Below are 15,211 nucleotides of genomic sequence, written 5' to 3' on the forward strand. Positions count from 1 at the left end.
GGCGTGGCCTGTCGCCTTTTATTATTATCACTTTTTTGGGATATCTCAGCCATTTGAAAACCAATTTTCATCAAATAAATATTGAATCCTTCTTGAAATTACATGCTCTTTCATATTTCAAAAGAGGTTTCTCATTATCTCACTTAGGAATGTTCAAAACATGGATCCCCCATCTTAACCATTACTGTACAGTCCCTTTAAGATCAATTTGTCAAACTTGATGCAAGAATTGATTTAAATGGGATGTGTGTTCTGGCATATTGCATGTAACAGGTGCTGTGTTATTGACATACCAGTATTCTAGTCAGCCACAATGCGGCTGGCATGATAAACAAATATAAATTCTGATCACAGACTTGCACATTTCTTATTTCTGTCACTATTCTGAAATCCGGTTAATCATCATTTGTCGTGTGATTTTCCATACCCAAAAGGACTCCTGCATTTGTGTGTCCCACAAACAACTCCGACCCCTGAATCAGAGAAGTACAGGACGTTAATAGGTCTGCCACTATGTTAAGATGCCTGGCTTTTGGTCCCAAGGGTGCCAGATGCATGTTATCAAGTTGCCCGTGCATTTCTTCTATCTGTCTTTATGCATGTCCATTTGATCACCCCGGATCTGATCTAGGGTGATCCGGGGAGAGATCCATGTTGACGCCTTGGACATCCGTGTATGTCCGTGTAGATCTGGGGACATCCGGGAGGCCAACACAATTTTTGGAGGTCAAAAACATCCGGCTCATCCGGGGATTGCTGTGTTGGCAGAGCAATCCGGGATGGTCCATGTGGCTGCCGTGTAGCTGCCGTGTTGATACTGTGTGTACAGTCATATCAAAGCTCGTTGACACTCCCATCAAAGTCGAAACTATCCCGGATCTCCCCGGATCACCGTGTAGATGCTTGAGGATCTGTGTTTATACCATGTATGTGACTTGACTGGGGCCTTAGCAAGATCCAGCTTGGTGTGCAATCTTATCTTAAATAGTGGTCAGGATGCCAATTCTCAGAGATTTTATCAATCATTTGAAATAATTTGAATACCCTTGTGTGAACTAAAAACAAAACAAAAACAAAACAAAATTAAACATACAGGTGACAAAATCAGATTCTTTTCTGGTAATCTTGCTTGTGTTACACCTCATCAAAGAAGAGTCTGGTTATACATGCACATTGTACATGTACAGGGCTTGACACTCGTGCTTGCTCGCAGCAAGTGAAATTTAATGTCCGATCAGGCATGTAAAATTCAGATCATATTTGTGTTTGCGTAGAAGTCCAGGAAGTAACAAACCTACCGCACTGCTACTGTATTGCATTGGTAAGGAGCGGAGACAGTTTTGTGGCTGTGACGACCCCGAGCAGTGTTAGGTACCAGCTGTCTCGATGTCAAGAGCCACCAGTCCAAGAGCTGAGAGAAGAGCTTTAAAGGGTACTACGCAGTATTGTTTACAATTGAGATCCGAGATATGGTGGTTCAAACACATGTAAACATGTTGTGTACACTGTATAATGTTGTGTATGTAATGCAAACACTTGGTGACTGGACTCAGATTGCAACACAACAGTCGGGCGATAGCAAAAAAAGAAGAAGATAGAGGTAAAAATGGACTTAATTATTATGTTTGTTGACTGTTGACATCACACGAAGAAGTAAAATTAAAACCAAATCGTTCAGTTTCATACCTCAATTGTTGTTTGTCTGGTGATCACAGAGATTATGCCCGTTTGTCATCTTTACCTTCTACTTTGCCCTTCTCCACTATCTCGTAGCGTCATTGATTTAAGTCTCAAATATTGTACAGTGTATAACTTGCTTACAGGTTATTTAAAAATTTCTACATCAAGATCATGGACATGAGAACCAGGGCTCCTTCCTCTGCAGCCTATGTTTTTAAATATATATCTGAAAGAAAAAAACAAATAAAAAGCATTAAAAATGTTTAGAGACATCAATGAAAATTATAATTATGCCTACCTGTTTGTCCTGTCTCACTTTGTTGTGACGATATTGTACAATGTATATATAATTATATTGAATCACAGCTCATGCCACATTAGATGAATTTCAAAATGAAGCCAAAAAAAAAAAAAAAATGCATTCCATGTAGTGATAGAGATTTCATCAAATGAAATAATAATCCTTACTTTTCCACCTTTTTTTTCGACAAGTAAAAATATGAAAAGTGATAAAATCTTCTCTCCAAAAGGGCAAGTAAAAGAATCTTTAGTGTGGAGCCCTGCCTTGAATTACCCATTTATTGGCCACCTAAAGCCACCACGTACAAGTACACTGTAGCTAATCCTCATTTTGGATGATGAGAGAGATTACCAAGAGTGAAATCGATACTGTAATAGTCTTTACAATGAGCTGATCATTGAATGTCCTGAATACACACAATCATAAAATTATGAAAACATTAGGTTTCAGTAGGCCTATTTTTGGCCAGTAAAATACAGTCAACCTTTCCTAAGTTGAATCTACTGTAAAACGAGGAATGTTCGTGTGCATTTTAATTTTGCGAATTTCGCGAGTGCCAACATTTGCAAAATTAAAATGCACATGGAAGTTCTTGCCTACACAATATGCATTGGACGCCAGTGGCATTCGCAAAAATTTCGTGCCGCGAGAAAGGTCGTCGGCTCCAATTCAGGAAATTTTCATGCCGCTAGTATCATGTTCTACAGTAATTTGGACTGAAAAAATACATCAACTTAGAGAAAATTCACCTTATGAGGGATTAAAATCAATAGAATATAAAGAGAAGAGGACTTAGTCCTACGAGTTATACCTGAAGGCAATTATTCAACTTATGCGAGGTCAACTTAAGCAAGGTTGACTGTATGCGTACATATTTTTGCTGTTTTCTTCAGCTCTCTTTGTCAAATGGCACATGACCAAGATCATTAGGTATTGTGAATCCCCCTGGAAGAAACCTGTATTGTTGGTGTAATATCTCATCACATCTGGGCCCTATTTCATAAAAGTTGTATGAGACCAACTCTTGCTAGAATGGCAGCTTCCACTAGCAACAGCCATTAGTTGCTATCATATCAACTCATGTTTCATAAAGCTGTTCATTAAGTTACGCGTGACTTTATGAACGCGTGGAATAGGAAGTGCCAATATGTGTGCCCATTTTTTCCCCTTGCGTGTAACAAAGTACGACTGTACGTCAATATTTCATCTACATTGGGGCAAAAATAACCTATAAAGGTGTGCTAACATGTAAATACCAGGTAATCATTATCATCTGCGATTAGGAAACCCACTTGGCTTGCCATATCATACACAACTTTATGAACAGCTTTATGAAACAGGGTCCTTGTTTACCAGTCAACGAACAAGTGCATGTTCTTCATTAAATGGCTCATCAAACTCATGGTTCAGTGCTCCTGGCATTAGGTGGTCCCTGCCTTCTTCAGTAGAGTAATGACACTGGCTCTGCACCACTCGACCAGTATAAAACCTTCCGTATAGACAGTGTTCATCAACTTGGCGACTGATTCAAGAATTTCATCTTCAGATGCTTGCAGGATATTGACCAGAATATGCTGGTGACAGTGTATTCTTAATGTTTCCCCATGTTATACAGTGGACTCCTGTTATAACAAAGTCCTCAGGACCAGTAGTTTTCTTTCGTTGTATCAAAATTTTGCTATAAATGAACAAATAATAAAAAAAAACAAAAACAAAGAGCTAGTAATTTTTGACTTGAATTTTTTTAGCTCATTTTGAATAGAAGAGCTTTCAAATTCATAGCTCAGTTGGGAGTTGTGTGGGGAGGAACAGTGAACACTATCCCCTCTTCGGTTGTTTTGGGGGAAAACATGAGAAAGCCATATCTTTTTTTAGGCCAATGATTTGGCTCAGTCGGTGGTGCGTCTGCCTCCAGATCCAAAGGACTCTGGTTCAATTCCCAAGTCTAGCAGAGCAATGTTGTGTTTAATTTTACTGTCCCCTCTAGTAAGAGGCAAAAACACTCTGTCCCTCGGATAGGACACTGAATGGAGGTCCCATGTGTGGAGATCCCATATTCATGACTCGCAAAGATAAATAACTCACGTCATACATCTTGTACATTCATCACACTGCCAAGGTTGCTAACCAAGTGAAGTGGTCTCCCTATCTAATTGTACATGTACCAACACAAGATAATTTAACGGGTGAATGATGCCGACCCCTCATGGTTCACCCTAGGTGACTAGCAATTGTTACCAAACGGTATCAACAAAGCACATTGTGTCATATGAAGATTTGTTTTGGGGTTTTTTTTGTATTTGTTTTTTTTTCTAATTGGAAGGTTTTGCAGGAATGTAGTGCAGGAGTGTGCTTTTCATATGACATTTTTCTTTGTATTTCTTAGAGTCTGGAGAGTAATTTCATGGATGTACATGTATTCCTTGGAAACAATGCAAGACTACATTGTACTATTAAAAACTAACTTTGATCCTTGATGTAGTACATGTACAATGTACTTACTAATCTGCTGTTCTTGCAGACCTTTACAGTACAGTTTTCTCTGCTTAATCGGGTAGTGCCTGGCAGAGTACAGTTTCTTACCAGATTACTCGGAGTACCCAATTAGCCAGAAAGAATCTGTACTTCATTCACAACGCAGATACCACATACACTGTACTCATCACCCAGCAGGGTATATGTCACTTACAGCAACAGCTCATCTAAAGTAACACAACAGCCCTGAATACCTTCTGCAGCATAATTTTGCAAACAATCTGCATGCAGCTCCTGAGTCCTCATCAAGACACATGCACGCTTCCAAACATTTGCCATTTAAAACTACATGTACAAATGTAGATTTCTATGAACATTGTACATATGTACATTTGTGTATGCAGGGAAATACTGCAACAAATTCTGCTGCGTCCTCATGTGTTTCATGGAGACTACCAGTTTGTTGTCCCCGCCGAACAACTTCGAGCAGGGGACTATGAAACGGGCTCCGAACGTGTGTGTGTCCGTGTGTCTGTCCGTCCGTCCGTCCGTCTGTGCATCCGTGTGTGATCAAAATGTTCAATTTGCTACTTCTGTCATTTATGAGCCAATTTTGATTCTATTTGCTTTATATGATAGCACTACATGGGAGCTTTGAAACTTCTACACAGAATTTCAGTTGTGACCTTTGACCTTGACCTTTGACCTATATTGTACATTTTATCTCGTAATGTACGGTAGAGAATTCAGCCATTGGCTGCGCATTAGCCATTGGCTGAATTTGCGTAATATGAGAGGCCGTTCCGCGCGCAATCGCCATCTTCGTTCCAGCGCAATGTTCGATCGCGAAGCGATTTTTATCTGACCGAAAAATCGGAAAATATCATCGAAATCTGCGGAAATACGGAACTGAATTCGTGCTCTCTTACAAGCGTGATTATCGTTCTCAGCATGGATGAACCAGCTGACAAATCGGAGAAGGCAAAAGCCAAAAAAGATACCGAGCTGTGTGAGCCTAAGGCCAGCCCAGCTCCGGCAGCAAAGAAGAAGGCTGCAGGCAAAAGTCTGTCTAGCGGCGGGAGGCCTAAGGCATCCCGCCCCGCGGCTTCGGGGAAGGCACAGCCGAACCCGCCCGCACCAGCTGCTACCGCTCCCAACCCGACTGTGACTACAGCGGAAAATAGCACGGAGGTTATGTCCCGCATTGGGAAACTCGAGTCAATGTTCGAAAAAATGATCGAGACTTTGAGCACTCCTCATCATGGAGAACAACATGCCAACACGCCGCGGGATTGTTTTAGTGAATATGGCGACTGCGACACACAAAGGGGAAGCAGCTCACCACCCGTCATAGAATTGGCGGATAATCGCAGCGTGGCTGATTTCCTATCGGCAAACCGCGATGACGCGGTCAGCTTGTTTTCGGATGTAGGCCTACAGGAGGCAGATAAAGACAAACGGCCAGAATTCAAGATACCACGAATGGCTCAGAAATTCGTGGCTCCGTCCGGGATAGGGGAACCACTAGATGAGGATGTCGCGGACACCATTGTGTATATGATGGGACAAAAACTTGACCAGAAATCTCTCGACGAAGCAGCAACTCGCTACCCCTGCCCATCTAACTGCACATGTCTAGAAACCCCTAAAGTGAACAGCACTATCTGGGAGAACATCTCGACGGGGACGAGACACAGGGATCTGAAACTACAAATGATCCAATCATCCCTCTTGAAAGGGATAAACGCGTTTGCTCGTACCCTTCCAGCAACTTTGTCTGAAGCTCAGCAGGATGCTATGGCTTTTCTCTGCGATGCAAACTTCTCCCTCAACTGCATGAGAAAGGACAGCATAAAGCCTGACATGAACTCAAATTTCCACCACCTGTGCAAGCCCTCTCACAAAGTGACAAAGTACTTGTTTGGAGATGACCTGGGGCGCCAAGTGAAAGAGATCCAAGAACAAAGGAAAACAATGTCAGGCATGATGAAATCACGCTTCACACGAGAGCAATCACGGTTCCAGCCGTACAAGAAACCGGATGTGACATCTCGCCGTCAATACACGTCGACTGGGTTCACCCGCCCGTTGGGGAGGGGTTATGACCGCCGAACATCACATTCCAACCCCATGGCCGGTTCATCTGCACAGCCTTTTTTAGGGAAGGCTTGGAGGGGGAGACCTCGAGATCCTCCTCACACTTACACACCGACAGCAGCAAGGGAGGGTGGCAACAAGCAGCCAACCTACCACAGGCAGAGCCAAAGCCAGGGGAGGAAATAGAACAGGTAGGTGACTATGAACACAACATAGACAACGATCTAGTTACAACACCAGCTGTCGTCGGAGGTCGTCTGAAGCCATTTTTCCCTGCTTGGGAAAATATCACGAGAGACTCACACATTATTCAAGCAGTTCAAGGCTATACAATAGAATTTGACCCAGAAAAATTTCCCCCTTCTCGAGAAAAACCTCTGCGTTCTTACAAGCGGAATGCTGAAGAAACAGCCAAGATTGACCATGAGATTCTTGTTCTGGAAGAAAAACAGGTCATTGAAAAATGTGCCCATGAAGAAGGGGAATTTATTTCAGAGGTTTTCACGAGACCAAAAAAGAACGGAGGAGTTCGATTAATTCTTGACCTGTCCGAACTCAACAAAAGTGTTCAGTACCAACACTTTAAAATGGATAATATTCAATCTGGTATTCTACTCCTCTCAAAAGGGTGTTATATGGCTTCAGTACACCTCCGTGATGCATACTACACAATTCCCATTCACTTAGACTCTCGTAAATATCTCCGCTTCGTATGGAGAAACCAATTGTGGCAGTTCAAAGCTTTGCCAAATGGCTTATCTTCCGCCCCAAGACTGTTCACCAAAATACTGAAACCAGTGCTTGCCTTACTAAGACAACAGGGGCACACAGTTTTGTCGTACTTGGACGACACACTGATAATTGGGAACAATAAAGCAGACACTCGCTCAGCAGTGCAAGCCACCACTGACCTTTTGACTAGTCTAGGGTTCATTATTCACTCAGAGAAATCGGTACTTGAACCATCCCGTGAGATTGAATTTCTGGGTTTCCATTTAAATACATCTGAAATGAGAATCACCCTCCCAGCCAGTAAGAGCAATGACATTCAAGATGCATGTCGATCCTTACTTGCTAATAACAAACCTAGTATCCGGGAGGTAGCTAAAGTCATTGGGAAGATTGTGGCTGCCTTACCAGCATCTCAGTACGGCCCCTTGCATTACAGGCAGCTGGAAAGGGAAAAAATCAGAGCCCTGAGAAAACAGAAAGGACATTTCGATAGACATATGAGCCTATCAAATAGAGCCAAGGCGGAACTAGTTTGGTGGTCATCCCATGCACATCTCGTGTCTAAACCCCTGTACCCAGGGAAAGTATCAAAAGAAATAAGAACAGATGCTAGTGGACAAGGTTGGGGTGCCACAGACCTGCAATCCAAGACAGGGGGTAGATGGAATGCTCAAGAATTAGCAAGAGCAGCAGGTAATGAAATAAACTATCTGGAAATGCTAGCAGCCGGTTTGGGACTCAAAAGCTTCTGTTCAAATGTCAGAGATGCACATATACTGTTGAGATTAGACAACACCACAGCGGTGACATACTTGAATAACATGGGCGGCGTCAAGTCTGAAGCATGTAACGAAATGGCGTTGCAAATTTGGGATTGGTGCAGTAGACGACAAATTTGGATAACAGCATCTCACTTAGCAGGCTCTAAGAACACAGAAGCTGATACGATGTCAAGGAAATTCAATGACAATATAGAATGGATGCTAGACAAGACAATATTTAATGAGATAGTGCAGAGGTATGGGTTACCAAATGTAGACCTTTTTGCCACCAGACTGAATGCCCAGCTCCCAACGTACGTCTCCTGGAGACCAGATCCAGGGGCATGGGCAGTAGACGCATTCACTATTGACTGGGGACCCCTAGTATTTTATGCGTTTCCCCCATTTAGCTTGGTTGCAAAGTGTCTCCAAAAAATCAGACAAGATGGCGCTAGGGGAATTCTGATAGTGCCAAATTGGCCAACACAGCCCTGGTATACCGTACTACGTAACATGCTATTGGAGGAGCCCTGGGTATTGCGAAAACACCAGTTGTTAACCCAACCCATTACAGGTAGACCCCATCCACTTACACATCTCTCCCTCTTATGTTGCAGGGTTGGAGCAAACATTTCATAGCTCAAGGACTGACGGAGGAGACTGCTGATATAATGGCAGCGTCTTGGAGGAAATCCACCAAGGAGCAGTATATGGTGTATATTAGGAAGTGGCAAAGGTTTTGTCATGAGCGTCACTTATGTTGGACCCATACGAAGGTGGGAAATTTGTTTGCGTTTTTTAATTCTATGTACAAAAATGGAGCAAGCTACAGCACCTTGAATACATCAAGGAGCGCACTAGCATCAGTTGTTCTTCTACGGGACGAGAAATACACCATTTCTACACATCCTTGGATTTGCCGGTACTTCAGGGGCATTTTTAATCTCCGACCACCCACTCCGAGATACAGCTTCATATGGGATGTGGGCAAGGTGCTGAGCTACCTCAGACAAGTAACTCCAGCTCATAAGATTTCGCTGTGTCAACTGACACACAAAGTATGTTTTTTACTAGCGTTGACTTCTGCCCAAAGAGTGCAAACACTTTCATACCTAACCCTTGACAATGTGAAGGCGTCCAAAGATTGTGTGGAAATAGCAGTGGCTGATTTGATAAAGCAGAGTCAACCTGGGAATGTGGGAGTGAAAGTAACACTGAAAGCCTTTCCCGAGGATAAGAAACTCTGTGTTGTACACTATGTTAAAGAATACATTAACAGAACAAGCACATTGAGGAAGGAGGTGAATGCACTATTTGTCACCTACAAGCAACCCCATGGGAAGGCATCAAAGCAAACCATCGCTCGATGGATAAAAACTGTGTTGAGAGCATCAGGTATCGACACCGATCTCTTCAAAGCACATTCAACGAGATCGGCGGCAACCTCATCTGCCAAGAGGAATCATTTTCCAATAGCAGACATTCTCAAGCATGCTGGGTGGAAAAATGAATCCATGTTCAGGAATTTTTACCTGAAACCGGCATCCCAGGCAACATCCTTTGGACAAGCAGTTCTGGGACAACAGACCTCTAGGAAGGGACAAGATTCAGTCCTGTAAACATAGGTAAAGTTGCCCAAAAACTTTCTCTGACAATATATTCTGTGAAAAATGACTACTGTGAAAATCTTTGAAGTCTCATATTACGCAAATTCAGCCAATGGCTAATGCGCAGCCAATGGCTGAATTCTCTACCGTACATTACGAGATAAAATAGAAAATTAAATGAAAAACATTGAAATTTAATTTGTATTTTATGAGTAATGGGAGGATAGAGAATTCAGCACCCTCCGCTCCCTCCCTTACTCTGAACAGCCTTAAATGTGGCTTATACAAGATCTATTTTATCTCGAAATATTTTTTCACAGTAGTCATCAGCTTTTAAAGATGGCGATTGCGCGCGGAACGGCCTCTCATATTACGCAAATTCAGCCAATGGCTAATGCGCAGCCAATGGCTGAATTCTCTATCCTCCCATTACTCATAAAATACAAATTAAATTTCAATGTTTTTCATTTAATTTTCTATTTTGCTTCAAAATGCTACTCCTTCGCCATTTCTAACCCGATTTCGATTCCGTTTGCTTTATGTGATGGCACTAGGTGAGGGCTTCAAAACATCTATACAGAATTTTGACCTTTTACTTCTTTGACCTTTGACCTTGATTTTTGACCTATATTGTACATTTTGCTACAAAATGCTACTCCTTCGCCATTTCTTACCCGATTTTGATTCCGTTTGCTTTAAGTGATGGCACTAGGTGAGGGCTTCAAAACTTCTACACAGAATTTTGACCTTTGACTTCTTTGACCTTTGACCTTGATTTGTTACCTATATTGTACATTTTGCTACAAAATGCTACTCCTTCGCCATTTCTAACCCGATTTTGATTCCGTTTGCTTTATGTGATGGCACTAGGTGAGGGCTTCAAAACTTCTACACAGAATTTTGGCCTTTGACTTCTTTGACCTTTGACCTTGATTTTTTACTTATATTGTACATTGGCAACAAAATGCTACTCCTTCGCCATTTCTAACCCGATTTCGATTCCGTTTGCTTTATGTGATGGCACTAGGTGAGGGCTTCAAAACTTCTACACAGAATTTTGACCTTGACTTCTTTGACCTTTGACCTTGATTTTTTACCTATATTGTACATTTTGCTTCAAAATGCTACTCCTTCGCCATTTCTAACCCGATTTCGATTCTGTTTGCTTTATGTGATGGCACTAGGTGAGGGCTTCAAAGCTTCTACACAGAATTTTGACCTTTGACCTTGATTTTTGACCTATATTGTACATTTTGCTACAAAATGCTACTCCTTCGCCATTTCTAACCCGATTTTGATTCCGTTTGCTTTATGTGATGGCACTAGGTGAGGGCTTCAAAACTTCTACACAGAATTTTGACCTTGATTTTTTACCTATATTGTACACTGGCTACAAAATGCTACTCCTTCGCCATTTCTAACCCGATTTCGATTCTGTTTGCTTTATGTGATGGCACTAGGTGAGGGCTTCAAAACTTCTACACAGAATTTTGACCTTTGACTTCTTTGACCTTTGACCTTGATTTTTTACCTATATTGTACATTTTGCCACTAAATGCTACTTCCGGCGGGGACATATGTTACGCACCGCGTAATTTCTACTTTTCCTTGTTTTCAATTAACGACCTGAAGAAAGATAAGAATCCCAATAGAATTAGTTTATTCTTCGTTTTTCTTGAGAGCTAGCCATATACAAACTCATAGGTAATAGTGATCAACGTGTCGCTGTGTGTGTGAGTGTATTGGTAGTGTGTGTGGTGCTGGTGCAAGGGTTCATACACAACATGCCTAAATTTGTCTTCTTATATCAGTGATTCGCCGAATCGGTTGTAAACACTGCACATTTTTCTTTATAACATTTTAAAATGCCTACCTAAGCGCTCTATCGACCTTCAGCACCTCACTGTTCCTTCATAATTTATAATTACACAAACCTTAAAGGCTTTCTGGGGGAAACTATGGCAATAAGCAGGCTAGTCTGAAAAATACCTGGGTACCTACAAATTGTATTTATCTGGAATGCCTACCTGATTATCTGGTAAATATAACACTCACCAAGAACTGGTTGTCAGCTTCCAAGCGGAGTTTATGTACAGTACATGTACCTGATTATAGCAGAGAGTACAGTGTACTGTATTGTCATTTTTACTGGGTTTGTCTGCTGCCTAACTAGACTTGATGGGGAGTTTTAAAATTTTTCACTGCTGCTATGAATTGAGAAGTTCATTGGAAGTGAAAGGTCTTTTTTTTTTTCAACACATTCTACTTGTACAAGTGAACATGTACAAAAATGTATGTCCTTCATACAGTGTTAGCATATGTGGATTACAAAATTGTACCTTCGTTTTGCTTGCCCCCTGCCTTGTGACCGTCACTCACACAGCTCACAAACCAAACATTAGCGGTACATTTTTCACATCTCCTCTTGGAAGAAGTGTACATGGTACCGTACATTACTTTCCTCATGAGATACATAAAGTGCACTCCCATTAAAACCAACACGGCTATAGCAAAACTCTCTTTACAACAAAGACAAAATTAAAGTCTCAAAGTTATTGTTTATATACTGCAAAAACATGATATTTTCGCAGCATGAAATCTTCGCGAGCTGCTTCTAACATTCAATGTATAGACAAGAACTGTCGCATGCATTTTAATTTCGCGAATCTTGGCTCTTACAAAATTTGCGAAATTAAAATGCACGCGATCATTCCTCGTTTTATATTACACTTTCTTTGTATACTTTATTGTTCAGCTATTACAAAATTTAGATAAAATGAATGAAAACTGCTGGTTCTGAGGACATCATTATAACAGGAGTCGCCTGTACATGCACGTCTGTCCTCCACTCTTCCATGTGTTTGTGGTTTTGACGCTGTAACAAGTCATTTCTCCCCTGATCTACATTCAGATATATAATGCATAGCCACTTTGGTTATTGCCAGGAAGTCAGGACATGCTATTGTCATTGACCCTTTAAAACAATAAGTGATAAATAAATAGCATAATTTCATTCATACCTTGAATATTTGCTTCTCTCATTACCATGCTGCTCCTTGGCATTTCAGTATTTTGGCAATTTGTTGTTGCTAGGCCAGATTTCTATGTGGATTCATGTTCCTACACAGGTGGCAAAACCCCCTTTTGTTTGAAGGTGGCAGCTTAGGATTTTTGAGAAGGGTGTAACATTAGTAGCGGAAATATTTTGTCACTTGAAGCTGTAAGATCTTGGAGAGGTGAGACCATTATTTTAGTGCCTTGAGCAGCTGCAGCAACTAGACTGCTTGGGTCTGGTAGCAGCAGCTAAGCTGATGAAGACGAGCAACAGCAGCATGTTGAGCTGCAGGTGCAAAACTGGGCATGGCAGTTTCGTGGGACTTATTACAATGCAGCTTGTTACACCAGCATTGTCTTTACTGGACATGGGCTGTTCCTGTTCAAGGCTTCTTGTCATCACTTTAAACTGTAAGTGAATACAACCTGCCACCTTTGGTACCGGCACTGAATACTGTAAAAGGGTAAATTTTTGCGGTGTTGACATTTTCCCCGCATTTCACGTAACCAGAACCTAGCGCGAAATATATCCCAGTATACATTCCAGTAGTTGATGTCGTGATTCCACGGAATTGAAAACATGCGAAACTCTTCTCACCTGGACAAGCGCGAAAAATTAGTCGTGCAAAAATATCCACTTTTACAGTACTGTATACACTAACGAAGATGCCAAACAAAGAATATTTGACCTTTGACCCCACTGTGCACAGCCAAGATGGTATCGGAGCAATGAGTTGGTTTTGTTTGTGAAATGATTCTTGGAACACGGTCTTTACATGTGCAAAATATGGGAAAGATAGGACATGTATTCAACAAGATACAGGATGAAACATTTGTGACCTTTGACCCTAATTTACCTATTCAAGATGATGCTTGATGAGGTAGTTTTATGAGCCGATGTATGTGACATGGACTAAACATGTGCAAAATATGGGGGTGATAGGGCCTGTTTTTCTCTAGCTATTCTGAGGAAAGTTGCAGAACAGAAGACTCAGTAGTGATTCTCTTATCTACGAGATACAACTGGCCACCTGTCTCTCAAAAGTATGCTATTCTTAAGGCTACGCCAAAAAACTCGAGAGCATATAAGCAGAGACTCCAACCCCAAGCATCTTCTGACCTGGAGATTCTCCCGCCCGAAACCCCTAGCAAACGGGAGACTCCAAGTTGATGTGTGCGAAGCGCAAAGTTCTAGGATTCTAGATGTTCTCTGGTGCTATCTAAGGCTTATTTTTTCAACATACGATAGAAAAAAGTAAGAAATCCTTTCCACCGGGAGACGCAGAGCCAGGACGGGAGAAATCAAATCTCAAACGGGAGAACGGGAGATTGTGCAAAAATGGGCTTTCGGCGGGAGATCTCCCGTCGAAAACGGGAGAGTTGGAGTCTCTGTATAAGCACAGAGAAACCAAAACAAAAACAGTCACTTACCGCACGCACCCTCCGTGCGCCTGGCGCACATGCACTCGGCGTGCAGGAGACTGCAATTGAATCATCCTCAGTATTAACGCAGAAGAGGGCCCTCCGACAGGAGCGACAGCCCGGTGCGAAGCGAAGGGCGGGCGCCTGAGACAGGTGGCCAGTTGTATCTCATAGATAAGGAAATCACTACTGATTCTTCTGATCTACATTCAATACAACTGGCCACCTGTCTCTCAAAAGTATGCTAGACCAGCACAGATGTAGGTGGCCGGTTGTCAAGGCCCGGAAGGAGGGTGTTTAGGATTTTGGAATCGCTGTGAAGGCTTTGCATTGAAAGGAGCCTTCAGAGGCGGGTATGTCCTTCAGATAGAAAGAGGTGAAGGTGTTAGAGGAGGACCAGTATGCTGCGGACTGGATTTCCTCGAGGGGGACGCCGTCGAAGAGCGCCCAGGAGGCACTAATGCTGCGAGTGTCGTGGATGCGTGGCGTGGCATTTGAGATGAGAGCTGTCGGGCCTGCGTCTTTGATCGCAGTCAAGATCCACGTGGAGATGGTATCACGTGAGGCGGGCATGAAAGGCTCTTTAGTAATTATGAAGAGCTGTTCGCCCTGCTGCTTAGGTTTCGTGCACGCTAGATACCATTTTAGCGTGCGAACAGGGCACCATACTTTGTCCTCGGGGACCGAAGACAAGTCTGCGAGAGGACAAAGGATGATCTCAACTGGCCCCGAAGAAGCTGATTGGTTTTTAGCAATGAAGTCGGCGCATGGGATGAGGCGAACGGCGCTCTTTCCCAGCAGCTGTGGCCGGGCACAGTGGATAGGGCGTGGATCGTGGATCTTGTCTGTCCTGAGGCTATGGCCGACAGAAAGACAGATTTAATGGTGAGATCTCTGAGAGATGCCTCAGCATGAGGCTCAAATGGTCTTTTTTAGAGCACTTCAAGAACCGTCAGCAGGCTCCACAAAGGAAGAAGTCTGCGCGTAGGGGGCCGTTGGAGGAAAAATGCCTTGGAGAGGCGCGTCAGCGTGGCAGAGTTGGTGACGGACGAGCCGTCGGCAAAACCCTTGTGAATGGCCGC

The 15,211-nt window shown here is 42.6% G+C and overlaps 2 protein-coding genes across 2 annotated transcripts; both read left to right on the forward strand.

Annotated features, from left to right (window-relative positions):
• Positions 1–5,533: 5,533 nt before the first annotated feature.
• Positions 5,534–8,799, forward strand: LOC139744907 (uncharacterized). Its single transcript, XM_071655320.1, has 2 exons — positions 5,534–6,744; positions 8,664–8,799. Exon 1 carries the CDS (start codon positions 5,651–5,653, stop codon positions 6,737–6,739), a length of 1,089 nt encoding a protein of 362 aa, XP_071511421.1. The 5' UTR covers positions 5,534–5,650; the 3' UTR covers positions 6,740–6,744; positions 8,664–8,799.
• LOC139744900 (uncharacterized) lies at positions 8,422–9,665 on the forward strand. Its single transcript, XM_071655312.1, has one exon. The coding sequence runs from the start codon at positions 8,655–8,657 to the stop codon at positions 9,663–9,665; it is 1,011 nt and encodes a 336-aa protein (XP_071511413.1). The 5' UTR covers positions 8,422–8,654.
• The last annotated feature ends 5,546 nt before the right edge of the window (positions 9,666–15,211 follow it).

The sequence above is a fragment of the Diadema antillarum genome, unplaced genomic scaffold (assembly GCF_040938485.1).
Source record: "Diadema antillarum isolate AM-2024a unplaced genomic scaffold, OU_Dant_1.0 seq00001218_RagTag, whole genome shotgun sequence".
Classification (NCBI taxonomy): Eukaryota; Metazoa; Echinodermata; class Echinoidea; order Diadematoida; family Diadematidae; genus Diadema; species Diadema antillarum.

Coding starts and splice junctions, on each gene's coding strand:
- LOC139744907 (XM_071655320.1), top strand. CDS start 5,651: ATGTCCCGCATTGGGAAACTCGAGTCAATGTTCGAAAAAATGATCGAG.
- LOC139744900 (XM_071655312.1), top strand. CDS start 8,655: ATGTTGCAGGGTTGGAGCAAACATTTCATAGCTCAAGGACTGACGGAG.